General features: G+C 44.5%; 1 protein-coding gene across 1 annotated transcript in view; it reads left to right on the top strand.

Moving 5' to 3' along the window:
- The window catches only part of LOC144770847 (putative DBH-like monooxygenase protein 2), a 125,140-nt gene that overhangs the window by 33,957 nt on the left and 75,117 nt on the right, over positions 1 to 16,066 (top strand). The window contains exons 4-5 of the mRNA XM_078655627.1: positions 177 to 260; positions 2,656 to 2,820. Of these exons, the coding sequence (XP_078511753.1) occupies positions 177 to 260; positions 2,656 to 2,820 (249 nt within the window). The remainder of the gene's footprint in view (positions 1 to 176; positions 261 to 2,655; positions 2,821 to 16,066) is intronic.

Here is a 16,066-nt window from a genome sequence, read left to right as displayed (position 1 = left end):
TTTTTTAAGCAAGGGACACACATGTAAAGCTAGGGAGTAAAGCTATTTTTTCTGATTACTGTCAACAGACACTTGAAAAGGTTTGTTCTAGAATAATTCTTATTGAAAGGATCCTCCATCAGGGTATTACAAACTGTGCCCTTACATTATCTTTTTTCCTCATGTCCAATTTTTAGTTTCCTGTGCCATCTACTGACACGACATATGGCTGTGCATACCTACCGCTGCCTCAGGTGCAAGTGAAGCATCAAATCATTAAGGTAACTTTCTGTTTACTCAGTAGAGTTCATTGCCTTGTTAACCCATGTGCCATGTTCATCATTTTAGAATTTAGAACATTGTAATGATTGGCATTCTTGTAATTGACCATTATATTGCTTGATACTAGTGGTTTACCTGACTATACACCACCAACGTCATGACCAGGCATGTTTATAAAGTTAGATCGTACCTTGGTCTTTAGCATCCACATTGCACATATAGCAGCATCTAGTGCTATAATAGGCAAATGATAGTGGTAAAATATGGACTCTGAAACCAATCCATTCAATCTCTAAAACCTGTTGGGAATAACAGCATTTAGTGATATTCACAGAAAAAAACAATGGCTGACTCTAGCAAAACTAGTATGGATGCAGCCAAGGTGAACCTGATTAATGTGTCAGTCAGTCAAACCACTTTATTCGATTAATTAAAATCATAAAAGTATGCTATACATATACAAAGTGGTTAAAAATATTGTTAAAAATATGTTATACAAAGTAAAAACACAGTACAAAAAACGTGATTAATGTGATAAATAGTTTACTTCACCAAAAAGGAAGGAAAGAGTGGTGCAAGGTTGTGTTCCTTTTCACACTATTAATTGAGGAGAGTTGTCCAATACTACAAGAGGTCCAGGAATATTACCCAGGGACATATGGTAATAACAATACAGTCTTCCCTTAAGGGAAGAAGAGCCCCCCGTGGCCTTATATAATGAGAAGAAACTGTATACATTCTCAGAACAATTAGGTATTTGGAAGCAAAGAAACATAACTATATATTAACAATCATCAATGCTGATGGGCATAGGGTCACAAACAATGCAACTTAAAACTAGGGGTTGGTGAAGAATCCCACTCCACCTGTTTGGTTTGTAGAGTTTTGCCGAAAAAAAACTACGCAGCGTGGAGTTTTTTGTTTGCTCAGCTTGCCAATGTTAAGTTGAGAAAACGTTCCACAGACCACCGCCCCGCTAGACTTCTGAACACAGGCGGTCGTGGGAGGGCACTACCGCTCATATTGCGAAAGATTCTGCTCGCATTGAGGCAACTGTTGCTCGCATTGAGGAAGCTGCCGCTCAAGTAGAATATCTATCGTGCTGCAGCAAGAAGCGGGGTGCTCTGCGTGATGTCACTTGTGCTTGTTTTACTGCGGGGGAGAATCTCTTGGTGCTACAAATCTGCAGGAATAACATGATGTTTTCATTTTAATCTTTATTTCGATACACTGTATCATAAAAGTTACAAGAAGAGAACAACACGAATTTTGTAAGGAGACATTGCATCATTGCACAATCATGGGTGGATATAAATATGAGCATTGATAATCATAAGGGGGAGTAGTCAATCATAATTTAAAATGTGCATGAATAGTTCCAATAACATGATGTACCGCACTCCGCCTCTGGTGGATCTGAGGTGGAGGTTTTTGGGCTGTTTGCAGAGTTTTGCTTAGAGCAGCTCCATGAACTCTGGCCAGGCCTACTTCAAATTCCTACTATTCAAAAGGAAAAACAAATAGATAATTAATAATCTAGAGACAAATGGATGGGATATTGCGTTTACTAGTTTAATTAATAAATAGTAAATCCCAGTATGGTGTGCAGGATGGCTAGCAAGTATGCAAATATATTATATGTGATTTTATTATGCATATTCATTATGGATCTCCAGAAGAAATGGAATTTATCATTGGTGGGTTGTGAGCTCTGTCTCAAGGAATACACATCAGGAAAAACATGAATGACCCAGAATTATTTTTACTTTTAGATATTAAGAAATGTGGCCATTAAAAAGGTTCTGCAAAACACTCAAGGGTGTATCTATCAAGGCACTCCTAACATGTTTATTAACTGCAAAACAATGCTGAAGGCTTAAAATGGAATAGAAGCTTGAGGGTGTCAGTAAATATACTAATATAGCTCTAATTAATTATCTGAATGAGTTAGCTCAATGCCTATTTAACAGTGGACCAGACTTCAGTCCAGTGAAGAATTGCCACTGTACAGACTGACATTAAAATTTGTAATGATCCTCCAATGAGCAAGGCTTGCCTAAATAAACTGGAGTGAGTGGAAAGCCCACAGGTTCATACAAATGTAGTTACTTTTTATCTACAAGTTTCAAATATAAATTAGATTTTTTGGATAACCATAAAGCAGCAGGATTAGATTTAAGTTAATTTGTTTGGAAATGTATTTCATGTGTGTAAATAGCCTGAAAATCACTCTTGTCAATGATCTCTGTATTGGACACATAAACGAGTCTCAGGAAAAAACAGGAAAAGTTGTGACTAGTAAAGAACTCCACTGGCAGTGAATAAATTATATATAATCTTACAAGCAACTGAGAGCCATATCTGAAGTGTAACATGTATCTTTCCCCTTCACAGTTTGAGCCGGCCATACAAAAAGGCAACGAGAATCTGGTTCATCACATTATTGTCTATGGATGCCCCAACGCTACGAACGTCTCCGTCCCACAGGGGATATGTATGAACAATACAGAATTTTTCCCCTGCAGACAAGTTATTGTTGGATGGGCTGTTGGTGGTGGGGTGAGTCAAATATTGAAGAACTGAGGTTGTCCAAAGTCTGTGTTCATAAATACCATGTATTATATACCTCCACACAACATTTTTAACTCTTGGCTTGCCACAAGGGCCATACCTCTTGGCCATTGCTTGATTTTTTGTTCAAACACCACTTCCCCTATTGCATCACAAGCGATACTTCTATATCACACCATGATTTTTCCTAAGTTGCTGCTTTTATCAAACTTGCAACACAATGTACGCTTCTGCTCTTGTGTCATTGGTTGCAACACCATTACTTTATATTGTTCTCCTCTGTCACTGTATGATTTCCTTAACTTAAATAATAGGAGGTTCCTGCACCACCAGCATTTCAATATCACTTACTGCGAGTTTGCTCAGGAGTATCGCAGCTTAAAAAAGTCTGAGAAGCAGTTAAGCACCAAGAAGATAAAAGCTAACGGGAGGAGAAGAAAGAGAAAAGAAAAAGAAAGGAGTAGAAAAAACTATAAAGAAAAAATGTCAAGCATACGTCAGAATAATTGTTTAACAAATATTTCTGAAATGTGGTGATAAAATAGAGGTCCCTGGGCAACCAGAAGTCACAGGGTTTCAATTTTAACAACCAGACTTTTTCAATTCTATCTTCCAGGAACCCCTGTTCTGTGGAAATAAACACTGGAAAGCAGTACCCATTTGAAGATCTGTCTATCAGGGAGGAGAGGTAGCGCAGTCTAAGGTTACTCCCAGAGGTGCCTTGGTGAGAGATACAGAACTCAGCAACCAAAAAAATAAAACAATCAATCAAATAGCAATCAGTGATTTCTCTCCAAAAATAAGCAAAACACATTTACAGATATATACAAGATGGCAGATAGAAATACCATTGATAATATGTGTAAGGTGTCTCGCAACATGCACGGAGATCACATTAGGGACAGGTCATGGTCACCAAATACCTCCATCCATGCCTGCTAGACCCAAAGCTGGAGACATCCCTCATGGTTTGTGCTCAGAGGCAGATGACTAAAGCTGCAATACTCTTCTGCAACCCTGCTGCAACTCACCAGAGATGTTCATTTAAAAAAACGGGTTTTACCCTAGGTTAATCCTGGACCTGGGCACTTAGGGGCCAGATGTAGGTCGGTCGGTAACGGCCGAAAATCGGTATTTTCGGCCGTTACCGACCGGAAAATCAGATTTGGTATGTAGGGCCCAGAATTTTACAGATTCGGTATATTTACCGATCGGTAAATTTACCGAATCTGTAAAATACCGAATCGGTATTTATACCTATTCGGTATTTTTGATATGTAGGTGGGACTCTTCTGAGTCCCACAACCCTTACCGATTCTGTATTTTACCATCAAATATATTTGATGGTAAAATACCGATTCAGGTGTGCATGCACATGTGTGCATGCACACCTGTGCCATATGACAGGCAGACCTGCCCTTAGGGCAGGTATGCCTGCCACATGGCCTGCAATTCTTTTTTGGGGGTGCTAGAGGGTGTCAAAGTGATACCCCCTGCACCCTTGTCAAAATCTGTATTTACCGATTCGGTAAATACCGACCGGTAATGCCCCATTCTTTCCTATGGGCTTCAAAGCCCATAGGAATGAATGGGCCATTACCGGTCGGTATTTACCGAATCGGTAAATACAGATTTTTACCGATTCGGTAGCAGGAACATCTGGATGTTCCTACATCTCAACCCCTTAGATTTACCGATTTTTAATTACCGAATCGGTATGATTCGGTAATTAAAAATCGGTAAATCTATTTTACCTACATCGGGCCCTTAGTGGTTCTAGAACCTAATTCATAAAAGCAGTTAATCAAATAGCATAGTTGGTATAATTTGTTAAATGTAAGTCAGAGCCGTGAGGGATATATTTAGGACAATCTCCTTAAATCTAAGTCAAATATTTAAGCATCAAATGGACACAAAAGCAAAAAAGCAGCAAACCACAAACTATATTCACCAAGCAATTTATTGTACTTAATTTCTGGTGAAAGATCAAATTAAATTCAATCAATATAGGGAGATCAAGGTTGCTCTAAAGGGGAACGTGCATGAAGGAGAGGTGCTCAGTGTTGGTCAGTGAAAAGGAAGGGAGATTCAGTGGCATTGAAGGAATTAGGACACTTGGTATTCTTTTCTTATATACAGTATGCACGGTTGTCAGTCACCATCGTATTCAGCCTAGCTGCATATACAATACATATCATTTATGTTTGTTACACAAGTACAGGAATAGATTCCACTTTCACACGATAAGGGTTACACAAGAGAAAGGTCAGTCTAGGCCTATCCAAGGGTGTCGATGTTTCGATCTGGCTTAGGGCACAAGGGAGGTTGGGGGCCTCGGCCGTGTGGATCTTCTTCAGGACTGGGGTGAGTTGTTGAAGGGCTACCTGGGAGGAGGTGTCTAAGTTACCCTCCGCAAATTAGGTTTTAGGACCACTGTTTTTTGTACCACCAGAGATGTTCAGCAGATCAGTAAATCAGCTGAAAATTCCTATAGATAGGGCCTTGAACATGATGCAGAAGTTTAATTTTATTCTAACCTATAGAAGGAGCTCACAAAGCTTCTTTAAGAGAGGGCAGATGTGATCAGAGTTCCTTTTCTCTGTGAGTAATTGGGCTGAGGATGCAATAAACGCTTTAGGGGTGGCATGGTGCTCACAGGGAAGCCAGACAAGTTGATAATCCCGTGTCTAACTTTGAGATTACAACTTCTGAGCAACAGTCTTTAATTGATCATTGGAAAGCAGATGCTTTATTCTTTTAGTTGCTGCAAATGGAAATTTGCAGTTCGGACCAGTTTGCTAATGTGCAGTTTAAATAAGAGGTGCTGTCAATGATGAAGCCATGGAGGAAGAAGGTGGGCATCCATAGTCTGGATAAGAAATGGATCAATCCCGTTTGTATTATTAACCAGGTTGCTGAACAACCAGATAGGACCAAAACAACTCAGGTACATGCACTCCTTGTAAACCAAAAGGAAGTTCTTGGCAATACTGCCAGTCGAGTAACCCAGGACCCTGTTGCCCCTGTAATGCTTGTTTTGGAGGGGGCCCCCTCACCTCCTAAATCAATCCCCATTGGTAAATGCTCAGGAAGTCAAACTTCTTCCTGAGCAGACCCCTGCATAATAGATACCCAGCGTAAATACACCAGCACCTTAATACACTCTCAGGTAACAAGCTGTACTATAAGCACCGTTTTATGATTGATTGATTAATAGGTAGGCTCTAACCCTTCCGGGAGGCCCCATTGAGCCCCAGACCAATGGATATCTGTGTGATCTGGGAGACAACGTGACATTCATCACATTTTGAAGGGGGGGGGGGCTCATCATTTTTTGTTACGCCTCCGAACACCACGCCTTGTAAAATGTACAGGGACACATATTTAAATTGATGAGAGAGTACACACTCTTGCTACTAGGTGGCCTCCAAACAGAAATCTGCCTCTTTTTCAGTGCCCTGACCCATCTGGGGCATGCCCATCAAATATGCCCATTTCCCTGCAGAATCCCAGTAGCTTCCAGGGTGATCCACTGGGTCTGTGGCTAGGCCTTTTGTCTAGCTGACGAGGACCAGTAATTGTCTACTTTTTGGGTTTCTGCAAATACGTTTTTTTTTGTGGATGTCCATGGCTCCTCCTTTGGTCTCTGACCCACAATAGTTGGGCCCTTTACCCACATGGCACAATTTTTTCCATCTCAATGGGAGAGCCCATTCTCTGCTCCCCTTGTTGTCTTCACAAAGGATGTATAGTTGAAGCAGGGAAATTCCCTTCCAGAGGACAAATATAATGCATTCATGAAAATAAAACCAAAGTGAAATGTGAACACCTTGACACCTAAATCAGTTCTCAATGCTGTGCAAATGTCCCGGCTAAAATATATCACTGTATAGTTAGCACAATTCAAAATAAAAATATTCTAAATCTGGACAGGTGAAATACTTTAGGGGTCTTCACTCTGATTTGCCTTTAATGCTTTATAAATCTGTCAAGCCATCTTGGGATCCATGACTGACCCTGCCTTACCTAGTTGCCCCAAGCCTGCCCACCGCTTACCGCCTATAGCAATACAAGATGGGGTAGTTCTGGGTGCAGAAAAGAAATAGTGGACCATTTGTGAGTATTACAGATGACATATATGTAAACCAGCTATGTATACTATCAAAACTGAAGTTTTCTATCATCATCATAACTTTATCCGACAGTTGAGTCATAAAAGCACATCATAAAAACATTCATCAATTATTCAATACAATCTAAAAAACAACCATTACTAAGTCAAAATCCTCCAGCCGCAGGTGATGCTGAAGGTGCATGTCACATTTTCTGAGATGTGGATTTTGGCCCTTTATCTGAGTGTTTGCTACATCCACATTATATGTTCATTGTGTGCCATGCAGCGTTTCCAAAATTATGTTCACCTCAGGTGTAAGCCACCTATCTAGATTGTTATACTTGATGCATCTATGGTCACACACTCATGCCTGGACCTCACCCCTCCAACTTTGACCCTCTTGTGGTGACATTGTTAGTGCCTATAATATAAGTACACCCCTATTTGTTATGGTGTATATCAGATACCACAAGTTAGCGCCACGGTGACAAATCCCATGATGCTTTGTGGTTGTTACGTTAATTTGACCATTTTTGTTTACACAACAATGGCTTCAACCTCTACCCTATCCTATGGGGTGCGGGTATGCAATGTACTCCGCTAGTTGCCCTGCCCTCTGCAGAGGTATCTCTCCATCGTATGCTGTTCACAAGAGTTGCATAATCACCATATCTGTATTACATACCGGATAGATGTCTATAATGTTTTGTATTTTACCATGTGCCTGTTCTGACTCCTTAGGAGGCACACGTTATACATGCGTAGCATCTAATGCACCAAATGGCTTCGGGAATCCCTTCTTGCATAAGACATGACTTGAGAGCATTTACTCTCTGAAGTTATGTTGCTCATAAGTACACTACTTGGTATCCTGCTGAAGGTTGGCTAAGCTACAGCATACTAACTGCACAATGAGCCATGTAGTCCTCCAGTCTGGAAATTGGGTTGGGGTAGTCTATATCTTATTTATTTATTTATTTATTTATTACATTTGTATAGCGCGTTATCACCAATTGGTCTCTAAGCGCTTGTACTTGAGAAACTGATCTTTTCAGAGAGCAGGCCCAAATATATCACAACCCACGCTTCTCGAAAAAGCACTGTTTTTAAGGATCGTCTAAAGGACATTAAATTTGGTTCCTTCCTAAGACTAGATGGTAGCTTGTTCCAGGCTGCGGGAAGAGTGGTTGAGAACGCCCGTCCGCCTAGGGTTGTCAAACGATAACGCGGATTTACCAGAAGAGCATCCTCAGATGAACGCAAGGTTCTAGGGGTATACTGCACCAACCTTGCTTTAATATAGTTGGGTGCATTGCCGTAGACCGCTTTAAGAGCGATGCACAGACCTTTAAATAAAATCCTCTGCCTGATGGGAAGCCAATGTAATTGGCGCAAAAGAGGAGAGGCATGAGTGTTTCTAGGCTTTCCAAAAATCAGTCTGGCTGCATCGTTCATCACGATTTGCAGTCTCGAAAGTTGCTGCTGGGGAAGCCCAACATTGAGGGCATTTCCATAGTCGAGACGTCCTAGGATCATTGCGGACAACACCATCCTTCGTGTGGAAAAAGAGAGCATTGGAAAGATTTTTCGGAGTTGCCTATCCCTATGCTTAGTTCCAGTGCATCCCTATTGGAAGTCAGCAGGACCTAGATGGTCTGTTTGTGCAGCCGTGTAGAATGCAGGCTGTGGACATGTTCAGTTGAGCTGCTACAAGCTGAAAGTATGAGCGAGCAGCATCTGTCAGATACTGTCCAGTAACACTCTTGGCTATCTTACACTGTAGATGACTGACACCTATAACAAGTGTTAGACCTGGCATCTTTGGCGTGGTTTCCCTTGGCTTTTTGCCTCTACCGCCTGTATTTTTGATGCTGTGCTGGATTTCGTGTTTGCTGGTGTAGATGCTTTGGGCACTTTGCCACTGCCGATCAGTGTCAAAGTGCAAGTGCTCTCTGTGTAAATTGATACATATTTGTGTCACCAAGAAGTCTCTAGTAAAGTGCAGTGTGCCAGGGCTGGTGATAACACATGCTACTAGTGAGCCTGCAGCACTGATAGTGCCACCCACATGAGTATTCCTAAAATGCTGTCTCAGGCTGCCTCCGCAGGGCCTGTGTGCAGTCTGTGAACTGCAAAGTCCTCCTGGTCAGTGTCCCCACTGACCAGGCCTAACCCTTCCCTTTCTGTACACATTGGTCACCCCTATGGAAGGCCCAATGTACCCCCTTGGGCAGGGTGCAGTGCATGTGAAAGTTAGATCATGTATTAGTGCAGGTGACAAGCACTGGTAGTGAATCACAGCCATTTTCGTTTTTCACTATTGCAAGGCTATCTTACCCTATAGGCTATCGAATGCTGGCTACAGTGGCTACCAGCATATCTTCACATAGGAGCAAGATAGGACATAACAGTCTCGTATCCCTGAAGTCAGAATTTAATAACACATATTTTAGGAAAGGTTGTTTTTAAATCCTGTGTTTGAGAACAGCACTTTTAGAAAGTTGCTGTTCTCTTGTCTGATCTATCTGTGTGCTTAGGCCTGTTTGTGAATTGACTGTCTGCTTTGTGAGTGACAGGGGCTGGGTGGCTCCCAGAGGCTGAGTGGGCCATCCCTGGGCTGAATAGCTCCATCTGCATCTAGAGTGGTGGGAGGGGGTAGCACCTGGGCCTTAATAGGGCTGTGTCGGCCTTACACAATGCTGGCTCTACCTCCTGCTGGGCGGCTGAGACCCTGCCCCTCTCTCTGAATGGAAAAGATAATTGCTCAAGGAACACCCAGAACTGGTTCAGACCGGGCTCAGAGCCCTCCTGCACAAAGGGAACAAAGACTTTTAGGGGTATAAGTACAGTACCCCAGACTACAGAAAATGAGATCATCCTGGAATCAAGAAGGAACGTCTGCCAAGGAGAAAGCTGAAACCGAAGTAGGAAGACTGTCCTGCTGTTGCTGTGCTGGGCTGACCTGCTGTTGCTTTGCTGCCAAGTAGAGGGGCAGGACTTTGCTTTGTGCTGTGTCCCCTTGCTTAAAGGAATCTCCAAGGGCCTGAGTGTGAGAAGTTGGCCTGGTATATGATGCTCACTAGTTCTAGTGATCACCTTGTACCATGCCAAGCAACCCTTATGGTGCAGGTTGTAAAGTCAACCTTATAGACAAGCTATCCTAGGGGTAGCATGGACTAAGCAGTCTTAGGCTAAACTCTGTAAAGGCATGCGAAGCAAGCTGTTTTACCATACACAATCCCTTGAATACCAAATGAAAGGACACCACACAGATATATATTGAAAATATATATAGATTTATTACTACAAGTAACCCTGATACTCTTTATGAGCACAGAAGCAAATGCGTTAAAACAAAACACAGTTTAAATACACAAAAGTTGCACAATATGGATGAGCCCTAGGGGCCACCTAAACCATATACTAAAATAGTGGTATAAGAACCACTATGGGGAAAGTGAAGAGGCCTAGGGCCTGGGGAATCACTGGAGCTGTTCGGGACTAGCAGTGAAGAAGTCGGGAAAGGCCCGCGGGACTCGGGTGCAGTGCGGAAAGTGCACGCTTTACCAATGCAATGTCAATGGTGCGTAAAAGTTACAAAGTTAGTTAAAAAGGAACCTTCCGAGTGACCTAGAAGGATGAAACTTTAGACACAGACCCTAGAGGTGTGTACCAGTGTGGGAACACCGGCGTTGCTGAGATACCTCACCCACAGGAAGCGGGTGCACAGGGTCGAAGTAGTGTCGGGTTTCGTCACGCAGGTCGATGGTGCTTGGAGCTGAAGATGCTGCAGGCGGCTCGATGTGAAGAGTTCCGGTGGATCCAAGGCTGGATCTGAAGAGGTGAAGACCTGAAAGCAGAGGGGACAATGTTCAAAGTCACTAGCCAGTGACTACCGTGGAACCAGACTGGAACCGGGCGATGTCGGGTGCAAACAGGCGTTGAAGTGTAGCTTCTCTCTGCAGCCATGTGGACATGAGGGGTCGAAGACGTCTAGGAGTCGATCACAAGCTGTCCCACGCAGGCTTCTCGCTGTTGGCGGTGTCGTCAACTTGATTGGAGCAAACAGGCCTTGGCTAATGCAAGCCACGCAGGAATCGAAAAAGGCTTGTTACTCGGACCAGCAAGGTCAGAGCAGGTGCTCCTTTTTACAGGAGTGAGGGCAGGTCTGGAGCAACCAGACCCGCAGTGTAAGTTGAAGGTTTCGTCGCCAAGATGGCCGCTAGCCACGTGGCAAGTGGACGGGATGGCGCGTCAAGTGGCACAGTCAAAAGGGCCCCACGCATATCGTGGAGATGCTGGGGGGCTGATCTTCGGTGCAAGGGCTGCTCGAGGTTGGGGCTTCTCAAACCCCAAAGCACAGCGTCGAGGGTACCGCTGATGCTGCGCAGTCAGCGTTTCGGGGGTCTTCCAAGAGGTCCGGTCCCACGTCTCTCGGTGCCTCCACGGGTCCCTTCTTTGCAGGGACTGTGGATCGGGCGGTGAGAAGTCTGGGAGTCTGGGTTTTGTCAGGCTCTGGGCTCCGGCGGGAGGCGGGAGGCGGCGGCAAAGCAGACGTCGAGTTGCTGGTTGGTGCCTGTGTTCACAGGGTGGTAACTCCTTGGCCACAAGGGAGTTTCTCTTCCGTCTTCTGTGCAGCAGAATGTCGAAGTCCAGTCTTCTTCTGTATTTTAAGTTGATTCAGGATGATCTGAAGTCTCAGGACACAGCTCCTATTCTTATTCGAATCTGGGGGGCCGGATCACCTACTAGGTCCCTCCTCTGGGTGGAACCAGGAAGGGGAGTGGTTACACCCCCTTTCCTTTGTCCAGTTTCGCGCCAGGACTGGGGCTGGAAAGCCCCAGCACCGGTTTGAACTGGCCTATGCACAGGACACCTTGTGTGCCCCAGGCATGTCTGATTCTATTCAGCCCTGTCCTACCCAATACACAAAATCCTGTCTGGGGTGGTGCTAGCACCTCCCAAGGCAGGAACCCCTTTGTCCAAGCTGCCCTCGCTGGAAGGACTCCCAGCAGCAGGAGGTCAGACTTGTGTCTGTGGTGGCAGCATCCATTTTGTGATGCTAAGGCTCTGTTTAACTTTAACAGGGGTTCAGGTTAGGTACATGTCGTGTCCCTCTAGAAGGGTGGAATGCTACCCCCGTCGCCAGAACTGGCGAGGGGGTAGTATTCCAATTCGTATGACACCTTACTCGACATGTTTTGATAAAGCCAAACCTAAGATAGCATTTAACCGCGAGGATTATAATGCACTTAAGAGTAAATGGTATGGCAGTATCATGAAACAGCTAAAGGACATGGTTCCGAAAGCTGCAGACAGGCTCAGCTCATGCCAGAGCACCATCTCACATATTTCCAAGCCCTCTGCCTCCACGATTGATGAGGCCTTCCATAGGAGTGACTGATAGGAACATATGTGTCCATTTTAGGTTAGGTATAGGCATACTACACCTAAGTAAGGGGTGATTACACCGACTTACCCCAGCTGAGTGATCAGCCAGTTGTGTCAAATATGGAGGCCAGGCCAGGGGTGGCATAATACATGCTGCAGCCCCTGGTGGGCCTTGGAAGCACCTATGCCCTGGGTACCTGGGTACACTGTTACAGGGGCCAATAAGGTGAACCAGTTCCAATTGTGTATGTACCTAAGGTACATGGAGTCCATTTTAAGGAGAGAGCAATTAGCCTGGGGCCCTAAATAGCAGGATCCCAGGCCAACTATGTCAAAAACCAGCTAAACACCAGGCAAAAAGTTTGGGGGTAACCATAGTCAGATATCCACCTTCCTACACTGAGAAGAGCTGGCTTCCTGTTAGGAAGTCCCAGGAACAAAAGGACTTCTCTCCCAGCTTCCCTGAACACTGCTGGGAGAGTTCTGTCCTTCCTGGAGTGCTTGGCCCATGCGTGGTGCCTTTGGAAGTTGTACCTGTGTTGGGAAGCTGGAAACCAAGCTTTGAAGAAATTTCTGCAAAGTTTATCGCATCGCTCGCTTGCGGAGGGCATTCCCGTCGCTACAAAGGCCGAGATCGTCGCAGCACCTGTTACCATCGCTTCGAGTATCGTCCCAGAGCCAGTCATCACTGGGTGAGATCGTTGAATCGCTTGCTTGCGGACCGCATCACGTCACCGCGAGAGTCGTCACAGAGCCATCTCATCGAGGGGCCGAGAGAGTAGAAGATTGTCACTGAGCCGTGCATCGTCATCGCACCGGAGATTGTCACTGCCCCAAAGATCGTCGCATCGTCCCTTTTGCGAGCTGCTTCCATGAAAACCTGTGCACCAGAATCCAAGCAAGGTATCGCATCACTCCCCGTACAGACCAGAGTCACCGCAACATGCCCGCTACATCGAGGGGGGTTGTCGCATTGCCTCCCCAGGGTCTCAGGAGTGAAGCATTGCTTGCTTTTCACAGCTACAGTTTTTTACATGGAACTTTGTCGCATCTAAAGGTACTGTTGGCTAAAACGTGACACAATTGTGGATTATTTTAACACAACCTTAAGAACCCTTTTGAAACCATATTCTTGAACTGTGTATGTTAGATTTTTGTCGTTTTGGTCATGTGTAGTTTAGATTAAAATACCTTTAGTTTTTTTTAACTGTTGTGGAGTCAGTTTGTGGTGTTTTCACTGTGTTACTGTGAGTGTTGATACAAATACTTTACACATTGCCTTCGATAAGCCTTGACTGCTTGTGCCAAACTACCCAGGGGGTGAGCAGAGATTATCTAAGAATGTTTCCTACTTACCCTGACTAGAAGCAAGGGTCCCTATTTGGACAGTGGTACCTTCCTCTGCCAACCAGAGACCCCCTGATCTAGCAACAAGCATTAGTGTACTTTCACTGAAGAATACGATGTTAAAGAGTTCTTAGATGCTGTTTAAAAAACTGCATTTGTTTGACCTTTGGAATACCTATTTTTGTTTAGGTTTCTTTCAACTATTTCGAATTCTCATTGGTCAGTGCTACTTTGGGAAATTAATTTGGAATTGCTTTTGCTCACCCAGAGAGTTATGTCCTAAGAACTCTTGACTGCCTTTTGAATTTCCTATTGGTCCTTGGAGCTGTATTTGATCTTCTGTATTTGATTTCTGAAACTGAATTTAGCACATTGAATGCTCCGGCTTTTGCCACTTGGCCCCTTCTGACACCATAGCTCTGCGAGTTGTGTCTTTTTCTAACACTTTTGGCCCAATTATGATGTCAGTCGGACTTGAGTCGGTCTGACATCGTTTGAGAACTGGGACCAAACAGCCTCCTGTCGTTGGTCCAAACCCAGCAATTAGGTTGCATTCCTATTCAGTAAAATGGGAGCATGCATTCTGACCAGAATGCCTGCTCTCATTGTAAACAGCTGAGGTGCAGTTCATACTGGCACCCCATGTCAAGCACCTCAAGGTGCCTGCCACTGGGTGCAGGGATCAACAGCGGGACACCATAGGTGCCCACAAGGCCACAATCCGGTGGCCTTGCACTCATGGGAGCCCCTCTGTTGGACCCCAAAGTCAGATTTCCACAGCCATTCTGTATCAGAAAGGCCAGCACAGAAAGACTGTTGAAATCTGGCAATTTAATCCCCTCGGGCGGCAAGAGCCGCCTGAGGGATTACTGAAGGCTTTCCGAATGGGTTGGTCAGAAAGGAATCCAAACAGCCGATTACGATGCCATATGAATGGGACGTTTTCTATTAGCATCTTAATCAGGTCCTAAATGGTAAATGAGATTCGACACAGCGCAGTTAATACTATGTATAGGTACTAACCAGGTACAAAATAGAAGCGCCTGTCATCCAATAGGTATCAACGCACTTTTTCATGGACTAGAATATCTCACTGACTGTACCTTGAAAATATATTTTCACTTTGAAAATTAATTAAAGAAGTGAAACTAATAGTTGATTTTTGATTTAATTATTCTTACAACATCTTGCTACATTTCAATAATTTTCAGTAAACGCACAAGCAATGTATTTCTCTTTGTAATGTCAGAAGCGAAAGAACTTCACTTTGGAAAGAGAATACATCTAAAAAATGAAGACAGATTTAAAAACATATTTTGGATGTACACAATACAAAAGTTAGACCTTTTATTTCCAGAAGTGTGGATCGGTTTGTTTATGGTTGAATGTAGCACTGCATGTTTTATACAAGTTGTTGTATTCTGAGAGTTAGACTGGGCAGTTTACAGAAAAAGGTGATTCAGATTTTCTTTGCCAGAATAAAAACAAAGGGGCAGATTTACAAGTCCCTTGCGGCCCTTTTACGCTGCCGTTGTGTCACTTTTGTGACGCAGCGGCGGCGCAAAGGATGCACCCTGGTGCGGGGTACTTACAACGTGACGCATCTGGGAGATGCGTCACGTTGTAAAGCCCTGCGCCAGAAGGAGGCATTCCTGTGCAGGGGGGGGGGCGTTCTGGCGCAGGAACACTTCCTAAAAGTGGCTGAGTGAAATCTTGTAGATTTCACTCAGTCACTTTTGAACCCATGCTGCGTCAAAACCCTGCGCCTGCCTGAAGCAGGCGTAAGGATTGACGCAGCTTTGCAAGAATAGGGTCCCCCAAACAATGCTGAAGCTGCGTCGCGCTTGCGACGCAACTCCAGCAATGCGACGCATTTACGGCACAGATGCGTCACACATCTGTGCCGTTTTTGCCCCATGGTGCGCCGCATTGTAAATGCAAAAACAACAAGTGATGGACTGAATGTGGATCAATGTCACACACTCCCCCAGTCAAAAGATCTGGGCCCAAATCCATCGTTTTTTTGCACTCCACACCACCCTGGGTTAGACAATGGCGATATGCAAATCAGCTCTGACCCTGTTGCCCTATGGGAACAGTCCAGTCCGAACTACAAAAGCCATGTCCTTCCCAGAACGGAATCAAGCATCCGAGGACCGGACCGGTTTCGAGGTAACACCTCTCTTCAGCCCGGCTAGCTTGACTCCAAGTGGTGTGGAGTGCCTGGGACCCACGTCTGGGCATCCCCAGCGCACTTAGGGCGGCAATTGCAAAAACAACAAGTGATGGACTGAATGTGGATCAATGTCACGCATTGTAAATGCGGCGCATCAATGGTGGCGGAGGCATGGCACACATTAATTGGCGCATCCCTGCTGATAT

Source organism: Lissotriton helveticus, chromosome 7 (genome assembly GCF_964261635.1).
Source record: "Lissotriton helveticus chromosome 7, aLisHel1.1, whole genome shotgun sequence".
Classification (NCBI taxonomy): Eukaryota; Metazoa; Chordata; class Amphibia; order Caudata; family Salamandridae; genus Lissotriton; species Lissotriton helveticus.
The sequence above is the reverse complement of the archived record's forward strand: the minus strand, read 5'-3'. Positions and strand labels throughout refer to the sequence as shown.